The sequence below is a fragment of the Puntigrus tetrazona genome, chromosome 6 (genome assembly GCF_018831695.1).
Source record: "Puntigrus tetrazona isolate hp1 chromosome 6, ASM1883169v1, whole genome shotgun sequence".
NCBI lineage: Eukaryota > Metazoa > Chordata > Actinopteri > Cypriniformes > Cyprinidae > Puntigrus > Puntigrus tetrazona.
Window position 1 is genome coordinate 24,429,580 of NC_056704.1, and position 17,793 is coordinate 24,447,372.

The window sequence follows — 17,793 nt, forward strand, 5'->3', positions numbered from 1 at the left end:
CTGGGTCGCGTGAGCCAAAGTGACGTCAGATAAAAACCGTTGCTCAACGGAGTAGTAATTATAAAAAGCCTTAGAAAGTGCTAGAGTAATTCGCTTAAAGGTAATGAAATGTTTCTAGCATGACATTTAATTATATACACGTAGTTTATGAAAGAGTAAGTGTAACGGAAATTAAATCATTTGAGAGGAATGTTTAACATTTTGTTACTTTTGCTCAGTTGCCTCAAATTTCGACTTGACGTTTCTCAGCAAGCTAGTCTCATAAAAAGGAAAAACTCAACGACAAAACTAACTTGCACGGTCTGTAGTTCTGGGGATTTTTGAAGTAATATATTTCGCTTGACTCTACAGCATGCAAAAACCATTCAACTTCAAACTGCTGGTGCCCTCAAGAGCTCATTTGAATCAAGTTTCTGCAGCGAAGCCTCAGGAAACAAGCTTGTTTGAAGAAAACTCATTTTTTTCTCCTTCAAACCAGGTTGGCAAACTTGTAAATTCTCTGTTTGTGCTGTAATGTTGCTATTTGACCTCTGGCTGCTAAACTGCTGTGTGAACATTTAAATGTAGGATGATACGCCTATTTTGTTTGTAGAGTTATAACAGGTGTTCAGATATGGAGACAAGCCTGCCATTCCCATCCAAAATGGTGCTTCCTACGAAGACATCAAGAACTGGTAATATTTGCAGTCTAAATGTAAATGTGTACTGTAATGAATAGGTTTTAATGAATCATATCAATTAATCCTGATCTTACAGAAGGCATGAAAAAGGCCGCAGTCATGCCAATGGAAAAGGAGGAGGTCAGATTACATGCTTATTTTAATTTTCTATTGTAGTTTACTACTTAAATGATTATTCATTTTTGTGTTTTTTCATCATGTTGTGTTTTTGCATTACAGACATCATTAAGATCCAGCCAGCTGTACTCCAGATTGCTTGATGAAGCTGAGAAAATCAAACTATGGAAGTTCAAAATTGATTCTGAGATTTCACAAAATGACAGGAAGCTTCAGGAGAACAGAAAAACCATTGAGACACAGCGCAAAGCCATTCAAGAACTTCAGGTAATATATATATATATATATATATATATATATATATATATATATATATATATATATATATATATATATATGTGTGTGTGTGTGTGTGTGTGTGTGTGTATTTATATAAAATTTATATAAAGGGTTTTGTTTGCTTCACTAAAGAAAGAATTATGAATTATGTCCTTTGCAGTTTGCAAATGAAAGGCTGAGCATGAAATTAGAGGATCAACTGAATGAGAATGAAGATCTTAGAAATAAGTATGTACATCATATGCAATTTTTATATAAGTACATGCATTATATAATTAATTTTATTCTTTATTATGTAGAAGCAATGCAACCAGAAACTTGTGTAACATACTAAAGGACACCTTTGAGAGATCTGCTGAGAAAATGAATCTGTGTAAGTATGAGAGCATATTGTAATATAATGTCTTATAGCACTAAATATGTTCATTTATTGACAGTTATTATAGGACAATAATGTTTTTTTATTTTGCCTGCATAGTTGAGTCTGAACGGGAAGAAACTCATGATCTGTTCGTACAGAACAGTGAAAATATTCAGGTAACTACTTCATTTATTTAAGATGTATGAATAGCTAACAATAGGCCAAACCCTATAATTTTTGCGATACTGTGATTTGTTCATTTGCAGAGGATGGTGGCAGCATTTGAAGGACTTCGGAAGCAAGCAGAAGCTGATCAGCAGGATATGTTTAAATGTGCTAATTTTTTAGTCATTTTTTAAGTAATTACATTAATTCATTGGAAGGATGTAGTGTATTTGACACAATAAAATACGTTTCAACATTGTTTTCTTAACGTCCTACAGTAAGAGAATGCCTTACACAATTTGAGGATCTTAAAGCGCAGCTGGAGAGTGAATGCCACTTGAAGGAGAAGGAGGTTAGTGCCATTGCTCATGAGCCTTACAGTTAACTCATTCAACCTGAAGGGGGCGGCATTTACATGAATAATGTTGATTTTAAAATATACTGGATACATTAATACTAATCTGTCTTTGAGTTTGTGTTGTGACTAAAACAAGTGTATTTGCGTTCCTTGACTTTGACTTGTTGAGGTCGCTATGCTTCAAGAAAAACTCCTAGAAAAAGAAAACAATCTCAAAGATGTTTCACTAAAACTCAAAGAGGCACAGCAAAGCTACAGTGCAATAGAATCGTCAACAAGTAAGAATGCATGAAACATTTGCACTATTCGTTTCTTGATGTTTTTAAAAGTTGTTAAAAACTTTAAATTGTTCTTAGGGAAACATCAGAGGTTACTTCAAAGTGTTACACAGGACCGGGATGCACTTGAGGAGAAACTCAGGTTTACCGAGCAACTCAAGTGGGAGCTGGAGGTTTGTCCTTATGCAAAGTCCTAATACAAGTACAGTATATTTACTTGTTAGGATACATTTTAGATATAAAAATAATTCATATGTATGTATTGCTCTTCATAGGAACACCAGAAAGCCCTAACTAACAAATTGGAACAAAGCAAAGAGAACCATGAGAAAGCTCTTGAGAAGAAAGACAGTGAAGTACAGGAACTAAACAACATCAAAAAGCAACAGTCAAACCAGCTTTCAGAGATGCAGCTGACAGTAAATTCTTTGCAGTCCTCCCTAACTTCTAACATACAGAGGTATGTTAGAGAGGTTGTATCAGTAGACCTATATACCTATATATCAAGACCTAGCATAATGTTTTGTAAATCTCAACTCATTATCACAGGTAACTTATTTATTCCTCTATTAATGCTTTATTTGTTTTCCCAGGGCACAAGACCTTGAGGCAATGACAAGCACCTTGGTGAATGAACTCAGTGATAAAAACACAGAGTTAGGTGTGTTAAAACTGTATCCCCTTTTTCCTCAACACAGAAGCCAGCCTAAGGGTAATGCTTCTGGTTCAATATACACTATAGGTAATAATGAGGAGAATAGCGACGTGCAGTAAACTGTAAAACTGTTTTTATTACAAACCAGTGTGTTCATAATTAAGATAATACATTAAAATAACATAATCAGGCACAGCAATTTTCAATATCAAGCAGCAAAACAAACTGTTTTGTACAGCTAAAAATAGCTGGACGCAGATGAGACTGGAAGTTAGGTCCATAGAATTTACAAATGGCGGCACCAATTTTTACATCAGGAAAAAGGTGGATATGATATACAATGATATCATTGTATGCTTTGTATCATTCTAAATTATATGATATACTATCTTCAAATAGAGGTTATCAAGGGGCAGAAAGAGGAGCATAGCGAGCAAATACAGATACTCAGAGATGAACTGGTACGTGTTTACCTCTGTCTGAGCATTCACATTATGTGATTTATGAAACCAAACTCACAGGGTTTTTGTAACAGGATGAGAAGTCAAACTCACTCTTGTATATAAAGGAGGAATTAAAGACAAGGAAAGTTCAGGTATTGCAACTTACAGCCTCACTTGAAGAAAAACATAGTGAGGCAAATCATTTAAAGGTGAGGACAAGGTCATTAAGCATTCATCAACAGTAATTTGCTACATGTGCGTCATATCTAACATTCACCCCACACAGGATGAAATGGAGAGTGTCAGCACAGAAAATAAAAACATGAAAGAAGCCATGACAAAAGCTAGACTTGACAACACAGAGCTGCAAGAAGTTGTATTTTTAAAAGAGGTCAGATACGATTAGATTTTTATTACAATATGCATATGCATTTATTTGAGATAAATTTTATGATAAAACATGATTGAATAACTTAAATCCTCACAGTGAAACTGTACGTCTTTCATCCAGGCTAAATTAAAGGAGGTGGAGGAACAATTGTCAGGTGCTTTACAGAGCTGTTGTAAATCATCAAAAGAGGTAGAAAGACTGGAGAAGGAAATAGAGCAACAGAAGTAAGAGCATGACCTGTCTGGTTTTAATCTTTATATCTGAGACTGAGCCACTCATGTAAAAAAAAAAAAAAAAAAAAATATATATATATATATATATATATATATATATATATATATATATATATATAAACATTTGTTTAGCCATTTGCTCCTGCAAATAATTTCGTACTGTTTCACATGCTATAGTGCGAGATAGTCACAGGTAGTCTAGATAGTCTACATGTAGTTAGATATGTAAGGTATGTGAAACATAGTAATGTATATTTAAAACTTTGGCCATTCTGATATTTTATTACTGAAACCCATTTAATATCTTTATTTCTTTGAAGGGTGAAATATGAGGAGCTGATATTGAAGTTCAATGATCTGCAGATGCATAAGGACACCATTCAGCAACAGGTTGATAGTGATGCTTTAGAGAAGAAAATCCTTCAGTCTCATCTCATGGTTTGTAAATTAAATCAAGTCTCTGTATGTTGTAAATATGGTAATATATATGCTAAATGTTGTCGTTTATTTTTTTTACAGGAATGCAATGCAAATGCAGAAAGAGAGAAGACAGAAATAGAGAGACTTGAGAGAGAGAAACAACAACTTCAGTAAGATTAGAAAAGACTTTTAACTTGTGACATTTCAAATTCAGAGTTTTATTTTAGCTTACATGTACAATTTCCTATTACAGGGAGCAGGTGGATGTTTTATCTGCAAAAATTGCTGGGTGGGATGAAGAGAGTAAGAATGTTCAGCAGCAGTTGAAGGAGAGTGTGCGTTCTCTAATTTATTATTTTAATAGAGCATCATCTTCTATATCTAACCATAATTCATATTAAATCACCCCAACAGGACAAAACTGCAAAACGGGAACTTCTGTTAAAAGACAAACAAATCAAAGCACTGGAGTCAAAGGTACAAAATTATAATGTAACATACATTACACTATTGTTTTCTATGCTCATTAAACACATTTAAAAAAAAATTCAGCTAACAAACACTAAAACAAAACTAGAGACCAAAACAAAAGTTCATGAGGAATGTCTAAAAGAGGTAGATTATTTTTCTGAATGATCAAGTAATGTGTACAGAAATTTATGTTCAGATTCAACATGAAAGCAGTATCTTGTATGTGTGTGTGTATAATTTGTTATAATGATTTTTTTAGATTTCTTGCACATATGCACTGCATTTTTTTTTTCATAATTTTGAATTGTGATAAAATTAAATGCTTGCTATGCTGTTTTACAATGTTTAAAATGTACATTAAAACAGTGGTCATGTTACAGTGTTTGACATATTTCTTGTAGATTGACAAATTGAAGGAAGATTCAGAAAGTATAAAGAAGTGTTACAGGGAGGAGCTTCAGAAAATAAACTCTGATCTCAATGACAAATCAACATCAGAGGCTAACCTTAAAATAGAGGTGTTTTTTGAGAATTAAGAGAATTAAAATTAAGAATTGATTCAACTTGATGCAACTTGATGTTTTCTTGTTTTGTTTTTGATTTTATTGGTAGGTGCAGAAACTGAAGAAAGCAACCATGGAGGCACTGAAGTGTAAAGATGACACAGAAATCAAATGCCAGCAGAAGATATCAGACATGGTTGCTTTGATGGAAAGGCACAAGGTCATTTTTATTCTTAATAATTGGCCTCAGTTTTTTGTGTTTGAGTACTTTATATTCATTATAATGTTGTTCTTTGCTTGGTAGCATGAGTATGACAAAATGGTAGAAGAAAAGGATGCAGAACTGAGTGAAAAACGGATGAAAGAGGCTGAAGTCATTGCAAGCAAAGCATCACTGGTAATTAATTTGACCTTTCTATGGCTGAATTTGACATGCATGAAATGAATATCATGCTCAGAACAATAGAGTTATTAGATGCCTAAGATGGTAATCAAATAGTCATGGGTACAAAAGATGAATTTAGGTGATGTTGAGTTATCATTGTATTCTTGAGATATTTAATCACTATTGTCATTTTAGTAGATAAAGTGCATTAAAACACAAGTTTAATAACGGATACATTTAGGAACTGGAGCTGTCCCACCTGCAAGTTGAAAATGAAGAGCTCAGACAACAACTTGAAAAGCTCAAAGCAGAGACGATGGCCTTGAAGACACCAGTTTCATCTCTTGAAAAAGACAGACTTCAACAGGTATAATATCCTGTCAGCTGTGAGACTGTAAGTATACCTGTTTTAAATGGATAGTGCGATATGAAAATATTGTTTTAGGCAACTGAAATCAAACTAAAGAAAGGAAGAAACAAGATCTCTAACCCTCAAAAAGATGACATCACAAAGAAGACCGTATTTGAACTTTTAGATGAGGGTGAAAATGTACCTCCAACAAGAAATGCATCTCACACTCCTGCTGTAGGTTTTTTCCCATAATCTTTATCCATTTTGTGCATTCTTATTCACATCTATCAAAATTTGTGTTTTGTTTTTGTTTGTTTTGTATTGTTGCAAGGGAACAATGAATGAAGACCTTCAAATTCCATTATGGAGTAAAATGACTAAAACAACACCTCAAATAAAGGTATGGGGAAATGAGAACTGTTTCATCATTCATCTTGAGTGTTTATATGAGCCTGCTTGTTTTCTGCTTCAGTCGTTCAGAATTCGCACACCACCCACACCTGAGATTACAGGGTCTTGGAAGAAAAACATTCTGAAGCTGGACCCAAAATCAGACAACTCAGACAGCAATGACATACTGGTAAATTGTATCTATTTACATACCATTGGTATTGTGCTATATACAAACAGTTTTTCTGTATCTGTGTTTTTATTTGCAGTCAACTCAATTAAGATGGTGGTTGTTGTACTCTTTCTTAATCCCCTATATTTGCTGTGCAGAGTTTCTCTCCAAGACCTGTGAAATCAAAGAAACCTATGCAACCAAAAGAGGAAGAAATAGGGAGTTTGGACATGTTCAAGAAGGTGGAAAAAAATTACATATGACCAGTTTTGTCCTATTGTTATTCCTTTATGTTCTTGTTTTGACTGTCAACATGTGCAAATGATGTACAGGTGCAGAGTTCTTTTCCATGTAAGTCTCCAGGAACAGTGCTGAAACTGGCTGCAATAAAGAGAATGCGAGATGCTGGATGGACCACCATTAGCAATTCAGATAAGAAGAAGAAAAAAGTAACAGACAAAATCTTCGCCTAAAAGTATCAAAAAAGCATCAAAAAATATGTGATTATCCTTTAAGAAAATTGAATATACATACTCTTAAAACAATAGCTTTTGATTGCTTAAAGTTTCTACTGTTGTTTGAATAAGCAGAAGTATTTATATTATTTATTCTAATCTTTTAGTACACACCCTATATAGTATGTTCTACTAAAATATAAAAATGTAAAAATATAGTACCTTAAATTTTTTTTATCAAAACATGCTGGTTCCTGGAAAGTTATTGTGTTGCAGTTGTGTTTTACACATTGTATTTACATTGTTCATTAATTTAATTACCTTCAGAGTTCAAAGATTTTAACTGTTGCAACTGTTTTTCCATAGAAGCTTCAAGTAAAGGTATTATTTTCAGTTCAAAAAAGTTTTTTTAATAAAAAGAGGTTTGTTGCTGAAATCTTAAGGCTCTTGGTCATGTGCATGGAATGTCTGAAAGGTGGAGGTCTCATGGTCGAGTGCTCTGTCTTGATCCTCTCTCAGAAACTCCAAGCGGAACTGAGTGGGTCTGGAAGCAAATCCAGATGTGTCTGTCTGGAATTCTTCATTCTGCACTGTCATGGTGGGGTTGTAAATCTGAGGGCCATCATAGAGTCCTCCTGAAATGACCAGTGTGTCATCTGGCATTGCAAACGGCTCACCTATGAAAGGAAATTACAGACAATAACACCATTCATAGTGAATATTTAATCTTTATGAATACTGTAAACTAAATGCTGGATTAAGAGTGCTTGCCCATTGCCCAGGACTTGAGGGCATGATTTTGGAATTGGCCTGCCAATTTTATCAGATTTAACCTATTTCTAAAGAGTGGTTGCTAGGACCTTTAAAAAATAATTATCATGGTTACCTTTACAAACATTGATCACATTGGTTTTAACATAGGTTTTCCTAACCTGTATCTTCATTCTGGAGACGGCGATGAGTGTATTGGACACTTCTCTCTTTGTTCCTGCCGAACTTGTACACAAAATGTCCTAGAATTACCAGAATTATCACACCAAGCAGAATGCTGAATAAAATTGTCAGAGATTTCTCTGAATTATTCAGTCCACCATCTGCTTTGAAAAAGAGGTAGGAGTAGTTAGGAAAACATATTTCATTATTTGGTTTACGTTATTAATGCAAGGTCATGTTCAGACCTACCTTGAGATTCGTTGAAGGAAGTTGAGCTGTTTTGAGTTGCAACATTAGAAGTGAACATTGCTGAAGTGCTTGATGTAGCATTTCCATCGGTGCTGCGAGTGCTGTTGTCTGCAGAAGTGACAGCAGTTGAATTGATGTTGAATGTTGAGGATGTGGCTGACAGGGTTGTCTGAGCATTTGCTGTTGTGTTTGGCTGCACTGCTGATCCTGTTACATTGCTTTGGTTAGGTCCTGAAGTAGTGGTGGGACTTGTCAAGTTGTATTGAGTTGCTGTATCATTGTATACTGAATAGCTTGATGAATTTGAGACACTTTTTGTGTGGTTTCCTGTTGCATTCAGAGGTGGAGCTATTGTAGTTGCCAAATTTGATGGTGACACACCACTGATCCTTTGTGCATCGGTTATATTATTCAAAACAAACAAAAACAATATGACCTGGCCACATACCAAAAGCTGAGGAGTTAACACACCCATAACTGTTGCAACTGCTTGCTCCTTAAAATAAAAAAAAAAACATGAACTCAGCATAAGTCACAACAGACTTACATACAGCGCATGACCAAATTCAACGTGTTTTATCTGTCTGTGGTGTTGTTATGTGGTTTCCTGTTAGGCGCTTGCAAAGTTTCCATTTATGTAGTACTTTTATTTCTGATAAACAGGCAGCATAATAACTCTCTTGTTTAAACAATTATTTAAACAATGTTTTTCTCTTTAACAAGCTAGTTTTTTTTTATGTACTAGATCTTTGAATTATTAGGCACAGATTAAATTAGAAATGCATAAAAGCACATAAGTTAGGAGAACATAAGGCATTACGTCTAAAATGGCGCTGACATGAAACTGAAGACAACAAAGAGCCACATGGTTTTGCATAGGCTAAACAAACAGCCATGGGCAACCCATTTTATAAATGTCACCCATCACAGATTTACCCTAAAAAGGAGCTTTCCCTAATTTAATTGTTTCATGTGCTATTCTGTTGAATTTACATCTAATATACATTATTGTTACAAAAGCTGTTGTTTTTTTAATAAACTAATTCTGCTTTTATTTCTTTCTCACATCTTGCTTTCATTCTCTTACACCCTCTCATTTATTGTAGTTTATATAAAAACATTTAGTATCAGACAACAAGAGCAGGACTTACCTGTAAGCTGAAAGAAACGGTGGTAGTGAAAGCAGGAAGTGGCTGGCAGTAGTTATTACACTCCCCAACCTGCTGCGAGCTCCGCTCTTTCCACTCCCTGAAGAAAACAGCTCAGCTCCACGTCAAACAAACAGGTAGAGTGGGCTGGCCTTGAATGACTGGCTTCCTTTACCGGCATCGAGGAGGCAGGTGTTCAGCCATTGTTTAACCCTTGTGTAACCGAAATGTTTTTAACCCTTTACTCTGATGCACTCGTTTGATTTGAGCGGTTCTTTCCTGTTTTATTACTCAGTGAGTTTGACACGTAATCATTTGTCAATTTTAATTTCAAAACAATTCAAACTTAATACAAAACCTTTTACTACATACAGTTTTCAAAACGTGATCATTAAAATCACACAATTTTGATATAGTTTATGAGAAAAGTCCATATACAGTATAATGGCGTAAAAATATGTTTAACAATTTCTTGCTTTACTTATAGAAATGTTTAAAAGGATTGAATGTATCATCATCACTTAACAATTTCATACAAAAAATACAGTTATAGTTTATTATTTACAACATATCCAAAAACCACGTGTTTTCCACATCTAAAACTTAGTGATCTTCTCTTTGTAGTCTTTCTCTTTCAGTGCAATTTCATTGTCAGTGAAAACTGGACTATCCAACCCCTGGATATTTTTGGGAGATTTCTCAATTAAGTCTGACACCTAAAAAGGCAAGAGTGAAATGGAATTAAATGCAAAGCCAGCATGATGAGTTGTTATTATTTTTATATATTTAACTGGACAATAATCTTCAGAATGCAGTTATTTCTGTCTCACGCTGGTAGTGAAAGCTCTTACCTCTGAGTCTGAGTTTCTGCATCTAAAGCAAATGAGGTCTGATTTTCCAATAAAGAGCTCAGGCCGAGATTTCTCCTGCTTGCAGCCACCTAAAGTAAAAATAAAGAGTTCAATCTCTGATTTTTTTTGCAGCACCTAAAAGAAGATGAGAAAGAGTCATCTTACCTGTCATTGCACTAACTATTAATCCTGTGACCATGGTTACTATTATGCCCACAGGGCAGAAGTACAGGTACGACAACGAATACCAGTTATCTGCCAAAGCTGGTCTTGACCTAAAGAATTCCATGAAACAAGTTACAGTTAGCTTTGATTTTTGCGTATTGCATTAAATTTAACAAAATTTACAATAGAGACATTTATAATGTTACAAAAGATTTCTACTTAAAACTAAGCATTTTTATAATATATTTAGCAAATGTATCACTTTCCACCAAAACTGTTAAGAATCACATAAATTGCTTTTCAACACTGATAATAAGAAATATTTACTGAATAGCAAATCAGAATGATTTCTGAAGGATGCTTTGCATCACAGAAATAATTGACTTTTTAAAATATATGAAAACAGAAAACATATTAAAACGAAATGCATCAGTGTGCATTAATAAAATTGCAGGCTTGTTGAGCATAAGAGATCCTGACCCCAACGTTTTGAATTGTTTTGTAAATATATATAATATGGGATTGCTTACTGTGGAGTTGTGGTTTGTAGGACTGTGCTGAATGGAGTGATAGTAGTGGTTTCATTCATGTCTGGTGCAAAGCATCCTTCCACACTCAAGGGAAGCTTAAGGGTTTTCTCAGGTAAAGGAGGATACACCTGAGCTCCAATTCCCACCCATAACGTTATAGCCAGGCCAGAAATTAAACCCACTAAACCTCCCTGAAGGGACACACAAAAAGAGTTTAATATTGGTTTAGTGTTAAAAGTGCATTCAGTACTTTTGTTAAAGTGGTATTGAAACCCTGTTGGTGTGGATGTAGAATGAGGTAAAAAGCAAACACGGTCATTTTAAGGTGTCCTTGTTACAGTGTATTTATTTATTTATGCACTAATAATAATAACTAACTAAACAAACTTACTATATTTTGGCTTAGGGTTACTTGCATCTATAACAAAGACACCTTAAAATAAAGTGTTACTTCTAACATTTTTTAGTTACTAAAGCTGTACACAGTTGCTGTGGAAAATGTTATTTGCTGCACTTTTAAGACAATTTAGTTGTTAAAACAGATGCACAAAATGACACTTGAAATGTAGTAATGAGTATACTGAGATGCACGTTCTTACAGTGGAGTTCGCACAGCGGAAGAACATGCCCAGTATATAAAGGCCCAAGAGAGGTCCACTGATCATACCAAAAATAGACAAAGCTGCCTGTGAAGGAAGTGTCAATACAGTCTGTTATCAGCAGAGGGTGCCTTTGGGACAGCGAGTAACTCAAGTTTTCACAGATAGTTCTGCAGTATTGTTGGCTATGTGTATAGAATGGATTTACCTGCAGTATGTTGCCCATCACAGATGCCACACCAGCCATAGCGATGCATACGCCTCCATAGAATACACCTAGAGATAAGCAGCACGCCATTACTAGGTCAGTCCCATCATCCCCCTCCTCTATCATCTCCTGCTTCGGTTGTCAGTGTATATACAGCTGTTGCACTGAAACTCACTCATGCCCATGTTGATCCAGGACAGCTGTCTCTCTGTCAGCCGGGGCCATGCTGGCTTCATGAAGTCCTCCACTGTGACAGCCACCAGAGCATTGATACTTGACGACACCGTACTGATGAAACCAGACACATGAGCTATAGCTAATGCTGACCGGACATCAACAGATTTCACGTGTAGTGTTACATTATGACCTCAAATTTAGAGGTTCTGATATATTAAACTGTTATAATAAATGTAATAAAATATATATTTAAAAAAAAATGGATAACATTACATTTAATATAGTTTGATATAGAAAACTGTCATTACAATTTAAAAAAATACACAGGTGTATTTGTAGAAATAGCCAACGATACACTGTATGTGTCGAAATGATTGATTTTTCTTTTATGCCAAAAATCATTAGGATATTAAGTGAAGAGAAGAGAAGTGAGAAGTGAATGTTCTCATACACATAGTATATGTTCATCAAGTACTTTCCCTTCAAATGCACTAAATGCCAGTCTTAAGGCATTGAGAAGTACCAGTACTTGCTTAGAAACCTAAACAAAGTAGCCAGAAAGAAAAAAAAAAAACTTCAAATGTACTTCAAGGCTTTTGCATCTGAACTCTTCAAATCTATTTTGGCTTGGCACTGCTCTTGGTCAGAAAAAAAATCATTTTCTAATGATCCTGGTTAGAAAACCTTTCTTTCCCAAAATGATAAAGGTGGACTTATCTGACAGGCATTTATTTGTTCTTCACCTTAATGTTCCACTGTAAGCTGCAGCCACAAACAATCCAGGCAGTCCTGGGAATTCTGCTAGTATATCCATCACCAAATAAGGAAGGAGCTGGCAAACATTGGATTTGATCAGAGTAAGTGTACATTGTGTGTAGAGATTAGAACGCCACTATTGGGACTTGTATTACCTGGTCTGTAGCTCCTACATCTTTGTTGGTGAAAGGATCACAGTCTTTATAGATGGAGTACATGGTGAGACCCGAGAGCATGGCCAAACTCACCGTCACCCATAATCCCACCATATTCAAATACAGAGATCTGTGAGCAAATGTTGACAGGACACTACTATTCGCACCATATTAGAGTGAAGTCTCGTAATATCACATGTGTTGAGTGAACATACTCACAGCTTGGCATGAGTCATTGTCTTACAAGAGATGTAGCGCTGGACTTGTGATTGGTTGATGGAGTACATGGATGCCCACATCAGACTGCCGCCAACGACGATTGTCCAAAAGCTATGCCGTCTCAAAGGATCGGGATCAAAACTTAAGAAACATTTGAGAGGTTTGTTTGAATATCCGTCTGCTTGTCCATGTGAAGTAGTTTGTATTTAACTGTGCATTAATGTTCAGAAGTTTGTGGTCGGTATTAGTTGAGCATATTTTTTGTGTTCTTTTCATGCTCACCATTTGATCAAAAATACAGCAAAAAACTACCATTTTGAAGTGTGGATCAAGGTGTAAGGAATGGGTCAACAGTGTAATTATAAATGAAAATGTAAACTGTTTATTTATAATAAAAATTCACAGATATCCTTACTGTCGCTTTTGATAAACTGAACACTTCCTGGCTAAATAAAAGTATAAATTTCTTAAGAAAGCGAGGCCAAACCTTTGAACAGTACTGTATGTTAGTTCGGAGTTCTTTACCTGAACGTTTCCAAACGTCCTCCATGGTAGCTGTCGTTCCAGATCCTCTCAAATCCTCCCTGCAGCACAACCCCTCGAGCGATGATCGCCACAAACCCGCTCAACATGATGATCATCTGGAACACATCTGTCCATATCACTGCCTTCAGTCCTCCCTGGTAACAAAAACGTATTCGGGTAAAACACGCAAATGAATGAACAGTTTGTCCTTTTGTGCAAATCGTAGATTAGATGAACATGAGTCTGAGAATATGTGATTTTGAGTGTGCATGATTTATATATTTTGTATTTTTTCACAGCCTATGCTGATTTTAGTTTCCATGGAGGTTTATTCACAAGTAGACACTGTGTGAAATTGCAATTAAACTGAATTATGCAACTGACCAGGGTACAGTAGATTATGCAGACGAGCCCTGTTGCCACTAGCACTCCCCACAGATCCAGACCAGTAACTGAAACACAACAGCTTATTTAGAAATATCTGCGTGTTTTCATTTGCTAAAATCATCCTATGGGACAGAAAACTGCCAATAAATGAAGAATCTATAGAGCCTTTTGATTTGATTTGAAATACAGTACTAGTTGAAATAATGCAATTTTTGTATGTTATTGAAAGAAGTCGATTATATATACTGTTTTGCTGCTCAAGAAATGTTTATCATTATCGATGTTGAAAACTACAAAATAAGTTTTGTAGTTGAATACTACAAAAACTGTTGGATAGGATTTAACTAATAATAATTATCATTCAGCAAGGATCGATGCAGAAGTGACCGTAAAGACATTCGTAAAGACCTTTTTTTTATTATTGCAAAAGATTTCTATTTCAAATAAATGCTGCTATTAGCTTTCCATTAATCAAAGAATCCCGGAAAAGCATGCTTTCACTACAGTTTTAAGCTGTACAACTTTTTTCAACACCGAAAATAATGCAAAATATTTCTTATAATACAGAATGATTTCTCTCAAATGATTTCTAAAGGATCAAAATTGCAATATTTCACAACATTGCACTTTTACTCTATTTTTGATTGAGGAAATGCAGCCTTGATGAGCATAAGAGACTTCTAATATCCAAACATGAATAAATGCAAATGATTCTTTACTTACTCTGATTAAGTGCGAGTGCAGGAGCATAGATAACCATTCCTGTGTATAAAGCCTATGAGAGATAACAATCCATTAGATAATTGGACAAAAATCTCTTTTGCCTTAAATTCTTCAATAAATTCAACACTTACGCAACTATATGATGTGAAAGTAGCATAGACCCAACGGACATTGTTTTTCCAAAGTGATATACGATGACGCAATTGCAATGCATGTTTAGTTATGTATAAAGTCATGCAAGAAGCTAAAAGCCAACTCACCGTTTGAGCAATATACATGCTGGTTCCAATCACTCGTATCAGCTTGTTGAAACGCATCTCCAGGTACTTCAAAAACAAGTGACCAATTCAATTAATTATTAGCAAACAAAACAACACATTTGCTTTATATAAATTACATAATTACACAAAACTCGGTTTGTATGATCAGCTATTACATATTGTTAACACCTGTTGTTTTCAAGGTTAATGAAGAATCTTGTGTTGATAAGTCACATAATGCAAACCTTAAAGTACACATTGGCGATTATTTTAACTCTAAATATATACCTTTTTGTTTCAATTTACATTTATTTTAATCTATTTTAAATATTTTGCATTGGTTGTTGTTGCTGTTTTTCCAAACTGCACAAAATTATGTAATCAGTTAGTCTGAGATTTTTTTATTCAAAATAATTTAACTATTTTCGGCTTAGTTAGTCTAAGTTATTGTAATATGATTTAACCTGAAATGACTTGTACAGCCTATTTGATTATGCATAAAATTGAATGCAGCAACATAACTTTAGTTTTTAAGTTGAAATATCTGAAAATATTTGACAGCGGTCATGCATAGTAACCAAGAGCAGTGGATTATACAATAAAACTCTTCTAATAGAGATTAATTGAAATAAGCTATCCTGACATTACCTCTCTCCTTTACTCCTTATTTCACAGTGTCTCTCTCTCTCTTGCTCTCTCTCCCTCTCTGGTCCTCGTTCTGTTTCCATCAATTGATTCTTTAGCAAGCACGGGCACAAATGGTGTTTTCTGTCTCTGTTCTCTGTCCTCATTTAAACCCCTTGTGCCCAGTGTTGCCCTCTTACCTCGTATGTGCTGGTGATGCTCAGCCGGTAGAACAGAGGCACAAAGAGTTCAGCGCTGATGGTGGACATGATAGCATAAGAGAAGACGAAGAGCCAGAATGGTGTTCCATACAAATACGCCTCTGCAGGAGTGCCAATAACAGTGATACCTGACATAAAACTAGCCGTGAGGGACAAAGCCACAGGCACTGCGGTCATCTGACGGCCACCCAGGAGAAACTCATCACTGCTGGCCTCCTTACGTCCGCGGATGGCTTGGAACAAACCTATGCCCGCAGCAAAAAGAATCAATCCGACAAACACCACATAGTCCCATACTGAGAAAGTCGCAACTGGACCTCCACTGCCTGGCATGATTCGGCAAGTGCGTTCAGAGAGTCCTTCAAAAGCTATATAACCGGTATCACGCCGGTCAGAAGTGCTGTTCCGCTGGAAATTCTTCAGAAGCTTTTGCCAACAGGAGGACGAAACCAAGTAGCTTCTGTTAGTGCCAGTAACTGATAAGAAGTCAGGTCTTCTGTAATCTTGGACCAACCACAAAAAAACTTGGGTTAATGATCCCTCAAGGCCAGAAGACATATCAAGTTACATTGTAAAAGGAAGTGAATGTTTTTTTATTCCTAATCTCGCGAAAACAGTTTAATCAATGTTGCTTAATGAATTTAGGAGGACTCTTTGTGCTGACTTCAACCACGCTTAGTCAACTCATTAACTCTCAATTGATAAGCTAACAATGTAAACCGCGAGAAGCTCTATAGGCTCCTTTTCAGAAGTTCAGAGCACGTCCAGAACATTACTAACGTACCATTTCATCATGTGCCTGTAGAAGGTCATGTCAAATTCTTCAGTTCTTGGTACTCTTTTGAAGTTTACTTGAAATAAGACTATGTTTCCCGTAGCTGCTGTTGAATCAGTATCTACTGACGATTCCAGGTAAATCAGAAACTGTGTGCAGTTTTCCATTCAGTTACAGCTTGACAGAAACATTACAGGTGATAAGATGCAGCAATTATTAACAGCATGTGAAACAAAGGTTCTATAGGACGTCGTTAGATATGAGTACATAAACGATAGCTGTAAAATACACATATATTCAGTGGCACATGTGTACTGTGAGTATGTACCTATAGGTCACTTCAGTAAATCAACATTAGTAATGGCGCCTCGACGGATGAGTTAATCTGTGACACTGTCAAAACATCTTGTCGTTGTGATGTTGTTACAGGTTCTCCAAGCTGCAAAACAATTTTTAATGGCATTCTTTCTCGCTGAAGATGCGAAGCACTCGGCTGGAAAGAATTGCACGCAAACTGTGCATGCATTTACTTTTCCATTTTCTATATTGTGAACTTTGCACACCAGATAAGACATGAAAGATTTATATGATGAGAGCTTAGTAAATTGACTGACCTGATAGCACGTGGCTTTATTAAAGATCAGGTGTGTGATCTGCCAAGCTAGATGACTAAATGAAACCCTTGTTGCCATGTTATAATACAGCTTAATTTGTGTACATAACCAACATAGGATATATTTCAACACTGAGTATCTTAGGAACTCTAGAAAGGTATTAAATGAATCCTGTAATTATTGCAGAAAAGTGACATTATATATGTTTATACCGAAGATATCAAATGGTGGCAAGATTGGTTTTGGATCAGACTCAAAAAGCTACTGTAGGAAAGGAAAATCTCAGATGAGATCTCTTTAGTATCTCAGTTGTATTTCTTAGACTTTAGTAATAGTTGTAACCGAGATTTTAATAATGCCTCCAACAGTCTGTCAAAGGTCACAGACTTTACTATAAAATATAAAAGTTCCTCCAAGAACAAGACATATACTACCAAATTGTTCTTGGGTTTTTTTGCTCATTTCATTTGTTTTTATTCTATTTTTATTTTTTAAGAGAAACACTTGAGAAATGATATTCAAATGTAAACCACAAGAAAAGCAGCAGCAGACCCTCCACTCAGTAA

General features: G+C 35.5%; 3 protein-coding genes across 4 annotated transcripts; 1 reads left to right on the forward strand and 2 right to left on the reverse strand.

The window, feature by feature from the left end:
* The first annotated feature begins 352 nt into the window (after positions 1-352).
* sycp1 (synaptonemal complex protein 1) lies at positions 353-7,023 on the forward strand. Its single transcript, XM_043242966.1, has 29 exons — positions 353-478; positions 593-674; positions 757-800; positions 900-1,064; positions 1,237-1,304; positions 1,376-1,449; positions 1,555-1,613; positions 1,704-1,770; positions 1,881-1,954; positions 2,130-2,238; positions 2,317-2,411; positions 2,514-2,698; positions 2,832-2,899; positions 3,293-3,354; positions 3,429-3,545; positions 3,623-3,727; positions 3,848-3,951; positions 4,281-4,398; positions 4,480-4,550; positions 4,634-4,715; positions 4,795-4,857; positions 5,253-5,369; positions 5,464-5,574; positions 5,659-5,751; positions 5,981-6,106; positions 6,185-6,325; positions 6,423-6,491; positions 6,564-6,671; positions 6,812-7,023. The coding sequence occupies exons 1-29, from the start codon at positions 353-355 to the stop codon at positions 6,914-6,916; spliced, it is 2,808 nt and encodes a 935-aa protein (XP_043098901.1). The 3' UTR covers positions 6,917-7,023.
* si:ch211-105j21.9 (sialomucin core protein 24-like) lies at positions 6,938-9,596 on the reverse strand. 2 transcript variants are annotated; one of them, XM_043242967.1, is made up of 4 exons: positions 9,442-9,596; positions 8,291-8,786; positions 8,041-8,205; positions 6,938-7,785 (listed from the first exon to the last, which is right to left on the reverse strand). In XM_043242967.1, the coding sequence occupies exons 2-4, from the start codon at positions 8,763-8,765 to the stop codon at positions 7,547-7,549; spliced, it is 879 nt and encodes a 292-aa protein (XP_043098902.1). In that variant the 5' UTR covers positions 8,766-8,786; positions 9,442-9,596; the 3' UTR covers positions 6,938-7,546. The 2 variants fall into 2 exon arrangements, with proteins under 2 accessions (XP_043098902.1, XP_043098903.1); XM_043242968.1 differs by having other exon boundaries at positions 6,941-7,785; positions 8,041-8,202.
* Positions 9,597-9,749: 153 nt separating this feature from the next.
* Positions 9,750-16,743, reverse strand: slc5a8l (solute carrier family 5 member 8, like). Its single transcript, XM_043241071.1, has 16 exons — positions 16,623-16,743; positions 15,818-16,341; positions 14,994-15,059; positions 14,734-14,785; positions 14,008-14,075; positions 13,624-13,778; positions 13,099-13,239; positions 12,880-13,009; positions 12,712-12,800; positions 11,967-12,079; positions 11,792-11,859; positions 11,584-11,670; positions 10,985-11,175; positions 10,455-10,564; positions 10,290-10,378; positions 9,750-10,154 (listed from the first exon to the last, which is right to left on the reverse strand). The coding sequence occupies exons 2-16, from the start codon at positions 16,169-16,171 to the stop codon at positions 10,035-10,037; spliced, it is 1,833 nt and encodes a 610-aa protein (XP_043097006.1). The 5' UTR covers positions 16,172-16,341; positions 16,623-16,743; the 3' UTR covers positions 9,750-10,034.
* Positions 16,744-17,793: the final 1,050 nt, after the last annotated feature.

Bases quoted from the DNA above. Each gene is read 5' to 3' on its own strand.
- si:ch211-105j21.9 (XM_043242967.1), bottom strand. From the start codon at position 8,765: ATGGGTGTGTTAACTCCTCAGCTTTTGGTATGTGGCCAGGTCATATTG. The intron at 8,206-8,290 runs GTAGGTCTGAAC...TCTTTTTCAAAG, and splicing joins TTCCTTCAACGAATCTCAAG to CAGATGGTGGACTGAATAAT. The intron at 7,786-8,040 runs GTTAGGAAAACC...TTCCTTTCATAG, and splicing joins TCTCCAGAATGAAGATACAG to GTGAGCCGTTTGCAATGCCA.
- sycp1 (XM_043242966.1), top strand. From the start codon at position 353: ATGCAAAAACCATTCAACTTCAAACTGCTGGTGCCCTCAAGAGCTCAT. The intron at 4,716-4,794 runs GTGCGTTCTCTA...TCACCCCAACAG, and splicing joins AGCAGCAGTTGAAGGAGAGT to GACAAAACTGCAAAACGGGA. The intron at 4,858-5,252 runs GTACAAAATTAT...TATTTCTTGTAG, and splicing joins TCAAAGCACTGGAGTCAAAG to ATTGACAAATTGAAGGAAGA.
- slc5a8l (XM_043241071.1), bottom strand. From the start codon at position 16,171: ATGCCAGGCAGTGGAGGTCCAGTTGCGACTTTCTCAGTATGGGACTAT. The intron at 11,860-11,966 runs GTGAGTTTCAGT...GCTTATCTCTAG, and splicing joins CTGGATCAACATGGGCATGA to GTGTATTCTATGGAGGCGTA. The intron at 11,671-11,791 runs GTAAATCCATTC...CTTCCTTCACAG, and splicing joins TGATGGGCAACATACTGCAG to GCAGCTTTGTCTATTTTTGG.